General features: G+C 49.1%; 3 protein-coding genes across 3 annotated transcripts in view; 2 read left to right on the forward strand and 1 right to left on the reverse strand.

Annotated features, from left to right (window-relative positions):
- Window positions 1-2,737: 2,737 nt before the first annotated feature.
- LACBIDRAFT_181749 (guanine nucleotide-binding protein alpha-4 subunit) lies at window positions 2,738-4,289 on the forward strand (the record flags this gene model as incomplete). The annotated part of the gene is made up of 9 exons (XM_001873492.1): window positions 2,738-2,879; window positions 2,928-3,080; window positions 3,139-3,182; window positions 3,240-3,251; window positions 3,307-3,423; window positions 3,485-3,569; window positions 3,622-3,687; window positions 3,743-3,796; window positions 3,858-4,289. The coding sequence occupies 9 exons, from the start codon at window positions 2,738-2,740 to the stop codon at window positions 3,905-3,907; spliced, it is 723 nt and encodes a 240-aa protein (XP_001873527.1). The 3' UTR covers window positions 3,908-4,289.
- Window positions 4,290-4,601: 312 nt separating this feature from the next.
- On the forward strand, window positions 4,602-5,190 carry LACBIDRAFT_301440 (uncharacterized protein; the record flags this gene model as incomplete). Its single annotated transcript, XM_001873493.1, has 4 exons — window positions 4,602-4,656; window positions 4,723-4,925; window positions 4,986-5,128; window positions 5,181-5,190. The coding sequence occupies 4 exons, from the start codon at window positions 4,602-4,604 to the stop codon at window positions 5,188-5,190; spliced, it is 411 nt and encodes a 136-aa protein (XP_001873528.1).
- A 109-nt stretch (window positions 5,191-5,299) lies between these two features.
- The window catches only part of LACBIDRAFT_291793 (20S proteasome subunit), a 6,669-nt gene continuing 126 nt past the window's right edge, over window positions 5,300-11,842 (reverse strand). Inside the window, exons 2-7 of the mRNA XM_001874111.1 lie at window positions 6,300-6,344; window positions 6,223-6,248; window positions 5,805-6,169; window positions 5,650-5,752; window positions 5,499-5,594; window positions 5,300-5,440 (exon numbers count right to left, since the gene is read on the reverse strand). Of these exons, the coding sequence (XP_001874146.1) occupies window positions 5,372-5,440; window positions 5,499-5,594; window positions 5,650-5,752; window positions 5,805-6,169; window positions 6,223-6,248; window positions 6,300-6,344 (704 nt within the window). The 3' untranslated portion in view covers window positions 5,300-5,371. The remainder of the gene's footprint in view (window positions 5,441-5,498; window positions 5,595-5,649; window positions 5,753-5,804; window positions 6,170-6,222; window positions 6,249-6,299; window positions 6,345-11,842) is intronic.

The raw sequence follows: 11,842 nt of genomic DNA on the forward strand, positions 1-11,842 counted from the left end.
AAAAAAGAAAAGAAAGAAATTGAGAACAGGGAGGTTGGGATGTTAGGCGGTGGTCATGGAGTCAATGCGGAAAGCAATTGGACCCTAGATTTTCGTCGTCCACTACTCATCATGCATCAAAGGTGATAAGATCACGACGATTTGTCAACGCATGACTGTAATAATTTTCTCCGGACGGGCCTCTTAACTGCCGCTCATTGGAAAAGCAACTGGAGCTGGTTGCTAAAGGGAGAGATCATGGAGTTGAAAAATCGTGAAACTCCTTGACAACACTGATGTTGGTATCCACCAGGACCATACGTAGAGCTACAATTCATGGTCATGCAGAAGGGCACGACGTCCTCACCTGGGGTAAAAAATCGCGTCTTCCATGAGAACAGGTTAACCGATGCCTATTGCGGAGTGTGCAATTTCGTACCTGGCTCAGAGTTGTTTGCATTCGACAACGAAGATTTTCAAGTTACCCATCCAACGCATGTAGAGCGATGGTGGTATGATACAAGTTGAATAAGCGCTCTGAAGGTTTTTCAAAAATAAAGGCGATAGGATTACGGCGGAAAAGATGTCCTGGACTAGCGGAGAATGATCGGTGCATCTAATTGGATGCTGGAACGGAGCCATCCACGCTATCTCGATCAATAGGGCCCTGAGGGGTACGTGCCTTTGGATTATCATGTGCGTGTCGTCACGTTCGCTATTTTAATCGGGATAGTGGATGGGTCAGGCGCATTGAGCCAAGAGGAGCCTTAATGAGGGGTCGAAGAGGGGGCCGTCTGTAGGAGTTCGTATGGTGGAGGTTGACTGACATACCGCCGGGACTACTTAGCATAGGTTGTTAAATTATCGACGCCACAATGTATTTATGTGTGTGTCGCCGGAGCCTGCCGTTTTCCCACTTCCAGAGAGGACAGAGAAGGCGTCAATGGAATATATGGGATGGTTATGGACATATTGGTGGTCGGTGTTGGAATAGTGACCCGATAAGGCTGGAGGTAGTGGGTGTGTGCGGCAATGGAGGTTACCAAAGGCCGTTGCCTGCCGCCGTCCTTTCCTTGTTCAGGTCACTTCTTTGTTCTGTGGATGTCTTCGAGAAGGTCCCGAAAATAAAAACAAGAGATTCATCGTGCCGAGCAGGGCAAGAGGGGATATCGAGGTGACCTGGAGAACTTCTTTAGACCTGCCGCGCTGTCGTTGTCGGCAAAATGAAAGGAAATTACATAATTGCTCACGTGGGATTAATGGTGTGTCTTGGAAAGTTCTTGTCGAAATGGCCTCTTCTCGACTCGGTAGCGGCTACCAGCTTTTATATTTTGTATTCAACTAACTACCACAACGATAATCGTCTTTCTTTTGTCCCCTCATCATCTACATGCTCTCATGCCAAAGTCAAAGCTCGACCACATCCGCCACAGAACTATCTCAGACCCTCTCACTGCTGCCCTCCTACCGCCCACAAATGAGTCACCCATTGAGCGAGACCTACGCCTCAAAGCAGAGATCGATGCCAAGAAGGTCAGCGACAACATCGACGAGATGATTCGCCAGGAGAGAAATGAGCAGAAAAAGTCCAAGGCAGAGGTCAACGTCTTGCTTCTGGGTCAGTCAGAGTCTGGCAAGAGCACCACGCTGAAACGTAAGTTTTCTCATTCTCATCTACCCCGGAGTCGAGCAGTATCCATGCCGGTGGTCGTGGTGTCTTTCTCTCGGTGGACAATGTTACTTTCTGTCACCTCCATTTGGTAATAATTTACCGCTAGGTATGTCTGCGAGTTGCTGGGTTACGCTTGACGTCCAGGGGAAATAAACCACGCCCTCCCCAAGTTATCATATCGACAATCTTGCGTGCCCAGTTTCACGCAGATCGTTATATCTTCACTGCATTCCTATTCTGATTGAGATCCGCCATTTTTGGACAGAGACACGTCGATGCTGCGCCCGTATCTCTTGCCACCGACCATTTACTGACGCCTTTGACAGAGTTCCAGCTTCTACATACACCAGCCGCCTTTCACGCCGAGAGAATCGCATGGAGAGCCGTAATCTATCTAAATTTGGTCCGTTCTATAAGAAGGTTTGTTTTTCTGCGCCAAAGTCCCCACCCGATGTCACTAAAGAGGTCTTTTCGACTCCACAAGAATATTAGAAGCCGTTGCGCCAGAATGCGATCCTATCGATGAAAACGACGACCTCGCCTCACTCGAACCTGAGTTGCTTATAATTACCTCCAAAGGCCGACCACCATCCGCTATCTTAGGAACCAAAGTGCCAGATTACGAAAGTTATCGGAAACGATTGGAGCCTTTAGTTGAACTCGAAGAACGTCTGACTCGCCTGCTTTCTTCGCCGGACGAGGATGAAGCCACCCACCTGGGGCCCACGCATCCGCGTTGGCAATCGTATGCCAACAACGGTAATGAAAACTTCCCCCCTGTTAGCTCTGTTCTGAGTGGCCGGCCAGCACCCACCATCACGATTCCTCAGAAGAAACAGATCTCATCGAGGAGTTCTTCAAGCAACGGCGGCTCCAGGTCAAAGGGAAAGGAGGTTGTTGTCCATACTTCGACCAATTGGAAAAAGGCGTTCGCGCTTGGCGGAAAGTCAAAAAGCCCGAAGAGTGCGCACTCCGGGGAAATTGAGGGGTGGTGGGAAGACCCCGATGACCCCGTTCATGCTCTCAACGCCTGCGCCCCTGTCATGATGGAGCTCTGGCGAGACCCCAAAGTGAAGCAAAGGCTTCATGAGAAGCGAATACGGTTGGAGGAAAGCAGTGGCTTGTGAGTGGTCTATTTTACCTCCGAGTTCCTCATCAATTCATCTGTGCTATAGCTACCTCGATGAAATTCATAGGATAACCGCCAAGAAGTACATTCCTACGGATGGTATGTGGAATGTGGATTTTGGCAGATACGAAAGCTGACGTTTTACAGCTGACGTGCTCAAGGCACGCCTTAAGACAATGGGTGTCGTAGAACATACTTTTTCCATTCCATCGGGAAGTAACAGAGGTGTGGAGTGGCGCATATTCGACGTTGGCGGTTCCAGGAACCAGCGACAAGCGTGGGCTCCCTACTTTGAGGATGGTGAGTCGAGACTCGACCCCGACCCCGAACGCCCCTAACTTTTTAACTTGTGACCCAGTTAATGCGATCATTTTCCTCGCACCCATATCGGTCTTTGATCAGGTAGGATTTAATTCAACGCTTTGCCATCCGCTAGATTAACCTTCTCACATCACCCAGGTTTTAGCCGAGGTCAGTTTTTGTGGCGTTTGTTTGAGATCCGGAAATTAACCAACCCACTTAATAGGACGCTCGCGTCAACAGATTGGAAGACACCCTTTTGCTTTGGAAATCTGTGGTATCCAATAAACTCCTGGCCAACGTCAACATTGTGCTATTTCTGAACAAATGCGACCTGCTCCAGGTATGATTGGCTACTTATTTTTATCCTCTCGTAACCTGATTTGTCGTCCTCTCCTTGTCAGGCTAAACTCGACGCTGGAATCAGGCTGAACCAGCACATGGTAACATATGGCGACAGGGGGAATGACTATGAGTCTGTGTCGAAGTGTACGTTATGCTTCTCGGTTGGTCTTCCTCGCCTCTGACGTTTGATTTCCAGACTTTCGAAATAAATTTGGCGCTCTTCATCAATCCTATACTCCCAACAAGGAACGGGAACTTTACAGTATGCAGGAACTTGCCCTTCATCTGTGTCGTTGACCTTATCCTACTTTTCGCAGTTCACCTGACAGCTGTCACTGATACAAGGCGGACGGCGGTCATAATAGCGACCGGTAGGCTCTGATCTATAACACAAGCGATGTAATAGCTAACGGACGACATTCGCCGCTCTAGTGAGAGATATCATAATCAAAGGAAACCTACGGAATATGCGCCTTGTCTAAGAGCCACCCTTTGACTCTTCATCTCACACCGCTGCCCGCCACTCATTTCGCGCCATCAACATCTCAAACGCTTCTCAACGCGACGTTACTTCACCCACAAACGCACCTTTAGCTCGTCTTCGTCTTCGTTCGTTCTCGTCTCTCTTTTGTTGGCTTTTCTTCCGTCTGTTCACGACCCTCACACCATTGTCAAATTTGTTTTTTTACAACTCGCATCAATTCACGCTGCTCATTGCTTTCACTCTATGCAACCTTCTCCCGCCCCCTTCACACCCGTCGGCCACCATAGTATCATACATCCTCGACCCGTATTGTCGCTTACCATATGCATTCTGTTTGTCGTTATCGCTTCCCCATTCGATAATCTTACTACCTTCTAAGTAATACCGACCTCTGCACCTTACCGTATATTCGAGAGGTCGAGGGGCCTCTGGCTGTAATAGCGATACCATCACTAGAAATCTGAAATTGTTTTGCAACATGTCAAGTTTACGTCGACGTCGTCGTCCGGATCTTCACCTAAACTTGGTGTTGATTTACCATGCTTTCGAGTGTCGTTCATAGACTCGGACATGCGACATCACGGAAAATCATAAATGCGTCCTATCGATGTCAAACAAGAATCCAACTTCCGACTACCGGCGTGCTCTCACTTTCTCCATCGATCATCTCGTCAAAACCGCAACGTAGAAGTATGTCGTCGACAGTAGCCACTACCCACCCCTCGCTCTCGGTTGTGTCCACCCCGCGTTTGTCTTCTCCCTATGCTATCAAAACTTAGCATCTATCTAACTTCCGAAACCGAACCCATGCAGAAGCCCCAGCTGCTATCGGGCCATACTCACAGGCAATCAAGGTCGGGGACCTGTTGTTCTGTTCGGGGTGCATCCCTCTGGACGCGTCTACGATGCAAGTCGTCGAGGGGGGTGTAGTGGCGCAGACTGAGCAGGCGCTGAAGAACCTGAAAGCTGTCGTTGAGGCGGGAGGATCGGAGTTGGGCAAGGTTGCTAAAACTACGGTGTGTCTACTGTTGATACTTTTTTTATATGATCGAGAGCTAATGGATTGAATGAAATAGGTGTTCTTGAAATCGATGGATGACTTTGTGGCTGTCAATGGGGTTTACGCCAAGTTCTTTGGCGAGCATAAGCCTGCGCGGTCGGCTGTGGAAGTCGCGAGGTTGCCGAAGGACGTCCTTGTTGAGGTTGAATGTATTGCGAGGTATGTCGTTGCTTGAGACGTGGTAGAAATTTGGAATGAATGTTTTTCATAGCTTGAAGTAGGCGACTCGCGAGCTAGCTCGACGGAAGAGCCTTTCACATGTAAAATAGAAAAATGGTCAGAAGGAAAGATATCCCTTATTAGGCAGACATCAGCGATATCGCAACTTTTGTTCAGTTTCTGATAATTCCTGGTGGGCTCGATGTCGAGGAAGGTTGGCATTACAGGTCTATCCAAATAGTATCACATTTCTTCAATTACTTGCTTCAGACTTGACTCGTCCAAAATCTCAAAGCCCTTCTCCGACGTTACCTACAGCAAAAGGCGAAACACGTCAATGGATGTCAAACTGAAATGAGTCGAAACTAACCTGAGCTAGTTGCACATTGTGCTGATCCAGTTTCTCCTCCATAACTTGCTTAAGAACGCGGAGAGTCAGGAGTTGTGCTTCCTTCAGGGTCATTTGCTGAAAAAATGTTGGTTGAGCGCCGCTGCTCGTGTAGGAGCAAGAAGAACAATACCTTATGACACTTGTCTTGCAGCTCCTGTTGCGCCGCTTCTGATCCAGACCCAATGGCTTTCGCCTCATACCGTACGAAGGTACCAGAAGGATCTGTGTGATATCTTCTTAAGCATCAGTAAATTAATTCGCAGGAGAAACAGATGCTACACGTACAGTTGTGGACCAAGCTCATCGATCCCAGCAATCAGCAACGCGACACCAAACGGCCGACTCATCATGGCCTCCTCGTCGTGCACACTCTCTCCGAACCTCAGCGCCAAATCACACACGGCCTGCGTCACACTCTCCACCTTGATCTTTTCGTCGTAGGTGAACGCGTGATTTTGGGCAGTTACTCTAGCGTGGTCGATCATAGTTCTGGCGTCGGCCGTCAAACCAGACATGGCACAGCCGAGGTGGGAATCGATTTCCATTATCTTTTCAATGGAGCTGGCTTCTAGAAGGGGAGATTGTACACGTTTCTCGACGCCTAGGACGACGCCTGCTGGGGTTCGGATTCCGACTGTCGTTGACCCTAGCTATGAGTGAATATATAGGTGAATGTGATATGTATTTCGGATTAAAGACTGACTTTGATAGCTTCAATGGCATACTCGACTATAGTACGCCTCGATTCAGTTCAAATAACAGTGGTTACGCAAGTCCCACCTTGAAATAGACGTCCTTCTGGTGAAAAGGTGTTGACACCTCGATCTACAATACAAAGTGAGCTCTTTCAGAAAACCACGAGGATTGGGTGCACATACCGTACTCTGAACGCGTCAGAAACATGTTTATAGATGGATATTGGTGAGAGTGGAGGAGGTACTATGTATTGCGTGTTCTCCTTGAGGGTGATCATCCGTGGGAACTTTGCTTTATCTTATCTTGCTTTCTGATTACACACAAATGTAAGCGCTTCATGACTGTTGAACAACCCGTACCTCCTCAACGGCTCTCCTTGCACTGGGGCGTCGACGAGGGCGAAGTTGAAGGGATTCGCCGCTATACCCATGGGGGATATCACCCCATCCAGCTTGGAGAAGTATTGTCAACGCCCGCAGATACTGAACCAAGCAATTCTCGTAAGTATCGCATACTCAGTAAGCTCGGTTATGGCGCTTTTTCCACCGTATGGCTAGTGTCTGCTCAGCATCATCCTGAGTCCAGGTAAAGACGACCTTCTTAATGAGTGCCTTCGCGTGCGACTCACTTATTTAACCCGCAGACGCTATTTCGCACTCAAGGTCTGCGTTGCCGATGCCGATCCTCAGCGTGAACTAGATGTTTTTAGACGGCTCCCCAGCGATGAAGGGCGCCATGTGCTACGGCTTCATGACAGCTTCACCATTGATGGTCCTAATGGCACACATGCCGTACATGTTTTCGATGTTCTAGTTTCATTCGACATAGTTACTGGGCTTGTACGAGCTCACTGGAACCGGCGGGAACTCTGTCGCCAAGTCGCTCATGGCCTAGCCTTTCTTCACCGTCATGGTGTTGTGCACGGAGGTTTGGTCATTTTATCCATTTTAGCATCAAAACTGATGGAAATGGGTGGGCTACAGACCTCCACATGGGAAATATTGGCGTGTCCATGCCGCAACTGGACGAGATCACTGAGGAGGACCTCATCGACCGCTGCGACCCGCCCAATTGCACAATAGTTTTCCCTTGTCAGACACCTGCATCGCCAAAATCCTTGCCTCCGTACCTTGTCCCGCCGACGGATATCGCCTTTCACCTCCTGAAGCCACCCGCTGCACTGCACATTGAGCTACTCGATTTAGGAAGTGGTCTGTACTAGACGAGAATGATGTTTGCCGTGGGCTCACGTTAGCTCGATAGCTATAATTGTCGGAAGCAGCTCCGCACCTCCTGCCTGTACACCTGCGGTGGTATGTGCGCCAGAGATCCTGTTTGAACAAGTCACTACATCGGTCGTCACCCAAGCTGCTACAACCGCGAGCGACATCTGGGCACTGGCTTGCATTGTATGCACAACCACTACTCCGGTTTATATGTTCATGCCCCGCTAACACTAGTTGATAGATGTACCGAATCGTCTTTGGCGGAGACCTGTACCACTGGCCATCATTCAGCGTCTACTACCTGGGCAAGGTGGCGGCCGTCTGCGGTCAAATTCCGCCGTCGTGGCGCAGCTTTTGGGACTCGAACGAACATCTCTGCAAACTGGGTGATTAGCGGTCGAACTAACTGATTCCTTGCCCGCACTGACTCATCATCTTGCAGATATTTCCCAGGAAGCGGCCGACCAGGCGTGGCAGATAAAGATAGATAGTTTTCTACGTTCGAGAGCGGGTAGCGCAATTGGTAAAGAAGACTTTGGTAACTTTTACGACCTTTTACGGAGGATGCTCAAGATAGATCCAAGTGATTGACTAACGATTGAGGAGGTACTGGCGCACCCGTGGCACACCCAGACAGCGGCCAGTTCAATTTGGTAACTCGAGAACCAGATTTTCCGTCAAAATTTCGAAACAAGTATTTTAGAATCCAAATATGATACAATCATTCCGACAAACCGAGTGATCTTTCTCCTTCTCATGATTGACGATATCGCGTGCAGAGGTGAAGACATCTTTCATGCTGGGATCTACTTATCCTCGTCATCCGCTTTCCTTTCCTCGGATTCAACACCGCGTCCCTCACAGATCATTCAGATTAAGGTCTTTCTTTTGTTTATAACTCGCTCAGAGTCGCATGCATGTGGTTGTATTCGAATGCAATTCACGACCTTCTCCCATGAGAATTTGTTATCTAACTTTGCGCATCAAACGTTGTTTCCAACTGCTCGTCGTCCAAGGCCGTGATGATTTTGATTAGTTGACGCGTTCTACCAACGTGCTCTCTCCGCTTGAGGCCCAGAAACGCTCCGATCATGGAGCTCATCTAATCGATCGCTCAAACTTCAAACCACCATGTCCGTTCCCGAGCTCACTCCACAGGATCTGAAGGCCATCCTCGAATTCACTACTACCCTCGCGCGCAAGGCCGGTGAGTTGATCTTGGAAGGTTCCGAAGCTATCCAAGCCGTATCTGCCGAGTCGAATGTCAATGAGAAGAAGAACTCGGTGGATCTGGTGACGGAGTACGATGTTCGCGTTGAGGAGTTGGTGAAGAAGGAATTGGGGATCAAGTACCCCAACTTCAAATTGTGAGTGATGTTTTCGTTTATGAACGCGCTGTGGTTAAGTAATCGTTTTGTTTCAATAGTATCGGGGAAGAATCGTACTCGGCGGGGTCGCGTCCGCCCTTGACGGATGAGCCTACATTTTGCGTAGACCCTATCGGTATGGTTGAAATATCTTCTCAATCGCATCACCTCTGACAGTTTGATTGCAGACGGCACAACGAATTTTGTTCATGGTTTCCCATTCGCCTGCATTTCCCTAGGGCTAATTTATAAACGACGACCGGTGCTGGGGGTCATCTACAATCCATTCCTTAACCATCTTGTATGTCCTTCCTCGTATTACCGATATGCCGCAGTTTGATTTATACCGTTTTCGAGTACTCGGGCGTGAAAGGACAAGGTTCGCATCTTAGCCAAGCAAACGGCGAACCCAAGAGGCTTCCGCTCGCATCCCCACCCAAACCGCTTCCATCCCTCAACCAAGCTCTCATCGGTATACTCTCTACTCTATTGTTTCTCCTTACCATCTTATAGAACTACCTTGTCAGCCGTGGAGTGGGGTTCGGATCGCTCTGAAACCACCATATCCGCTAAAGCGGCCTCGTTCTCCCGCTTGGCAGGTAACCCAGCCCAGGGTATCCTCGGCGGCAAAATGGCACACTCCCTTCGTTCGATGGGAAGCGCTGCGTTGAATTACGGAATGGTTGCACAAGGAAGTCTTGACCTCTACTGGTACGTCCCCTTCCCCCGAGTTGCTCCCGATTTGAAGACACTGCTGCATGAAGGGAGATTGGCTGTTGGCCCTGGGATGTGTGCGCTGGGATCGTCATCGCTGAAGAGGCTGGTGGACTGGTGACCGGCTCCCATGACGTTTTTGCTGCGACCTCGACTTCCGATAAATTTGGGGATGTGACGGAGGATATATTGACTGGAAGGAAATATGTTGTTGTTCGGGCAATTGGGGACACTTCAGTTTGTGACATCTTGTTAAGCCTTGTGGGGTACTAATGTTGTTGTTGATGCAGGACGAGAAGGGAGTGGATGCCCAGAGACGAATTATCAAAGAATTTTATGATAGTGTTCAGGATGTTGCTCCTAATTGACATGTGTAGATTATACAAGGAGGCCAGCCGATGGTACTGTTGTGATAAAAGACAAGTCAGCTTTCATCCATCCTTCTGTCCTCGAGCCGCTTGAGGTAGGCCTTGTAAAAGCCCGGAAGAGAAGCGTCCCACCTAGAGTCATGGTTAGTTGAAACAAGTCGATGTAGAAAATCAAATTCGCTCAACCAAGTCCAAGCCTCCACATCCTTCGGGAGCCCACGAAATTTTGAGTGTTCCAGCGAACCTTGCTTCTGGAAGAACGCAATCATGACCTCTAAGAAACCAGGGTCGTCATTTACATAGTCGTACTTCAAGATGGTTGACGACAAGAAACGGTACGACATGTCGTACTCCAGGGAAGTGCGTCCACAAAGCGTCCAGCTAGAGAAAGCAGCTGGGTCCTCTGTGAAGGGGGGCGACGACAAATTGAATGGCGAACGCAACGTGATGTCAGTCGTATCAAAGGGAATGACCCATGAATCACGATCAATCATGCGGCGCAGGACGTCAACTTTGAAAAGAGGCTTCAAGGTATCTTCCTCGTGCGGCCATATTGTCGAATGGATCACCCACCCGCGGGCTCCATATTTCGCAAGGGCTTTTGCTTCGCGAGGAGAGATATGTGCTAGTGAGAGCCCACGCCTCAAGTCGAATGTTGCCCTAGGGTACAATGAATAAGCAGCATCGAAAGCAATCACGTTCATCACACAAGCTAAAACGGCGCATATTAGTCAAAGAATATGCGAAGTAGAAGACCAGCATACTGGAGTGAAAACGCAAGATACAGTCCATCGGGGTGCGACGAGTTGTTATGAGTTGGATCGTAAGATCCGGCGCTTTCGAAAACGAGTGCACACCAATAATACCGGTTGAACGATATTCCGCTTCGTGCACCTCGAATGCCTCAGGTTCGCCAGGAACAGGAGACATTTCAACGGCGGCCTTTTCAAACTCAGGCGATTGCTCTGGTCTGGGAGTGAATGAATACCCTTCGTGATTAATCAACCATCGCCCAATCTCTCTGACAGTGCCTGCAAATACAAAGACGTCGAGGTCGGAATCGGCGTAATGTGATCGATCCAAAAACTGGAGCGCGTTGGACCCCGATATGAGAGCGGCCGTTTGAGCTTGGAGGGAACGAAATCCCTCCGGATCGTTGAAGAACCTTGAGAGGTGGCGATTGATGTTATAGGCTCTGGTGTTGAAGTCTTTGGTGGCGACATAGATCACGCGACAGGTACGGCCACATCGCATGATTGTGGGAGGTGGAAGGCATGAAAAGATGAGGTCGTATATGGTGGGTTGGGAGAAAGCTTGGCCAATATACGAGAGTTGCATCAGAGGATCCCGGGCCCAATCTGGGAAGATTAAACTTTCAACAAAGTGCCTGACGTTTGCCGCCAGTGCACCAAAGTCCTGAAAATGTTCCAAACGGCCACAATTCGGTGAACGCGCTTGAGGAGCGAAGGTTGACTGGATTTTGTTATGAGGTCCTCTTTAGCAGCGGCATGCAAGCGTGTTTTGATGAGATCAAACCCCGTATGAGCCCGTTGCGCGCATCGAGCGCACTCCCTTTGGATCTTGGAGAGGGCTCATACCTGTGCACCCTTTTCCCTCTCTCCGCTTGTTTCATCTAAGAATCGCTCTAGTGGCACTGGAAAAGGATGAACTTGAGGATCAGCCTCGCGATGGTTCTCTTGCCAGTGGGTCTCTCGATCCTGATCCTTGTCAACCTTCCTACTCGGCTTTCCTCTCAAGTTTACCAGAGATTCTTTTTGGGCCACCGTCAAGTACAGGACATCGACGTTGTCTTATCCTACTACCGAGAGAACGTCACTACTGTCGCTCAGGGAATCCAAGCTCTGCGTGAGCAACTAGGCTCTAGAGGCTTTTCCAGCAAGATCATTGTCTATTCCAAGGATGAATCGCTCCCGTAAACAACTCTTGCAAAC

The sequence above is a fragment of the Laccaria bicolor genome, genomic scaffold (genome assembly GCF_000143565.1).
Source record: "Laccaria bicolor S238N-H82 LACBIscaffold_1 genomic scaffold, whole genome shotgun sequence".
NCBI classification, from domain to species: domain Eukaryota; kingdom Fungi; phylum Basidiomycota; class Agaricomycetes; order Agaricales; family Hydnangiaceae; genus Laccaria; species Laccaria bicolor.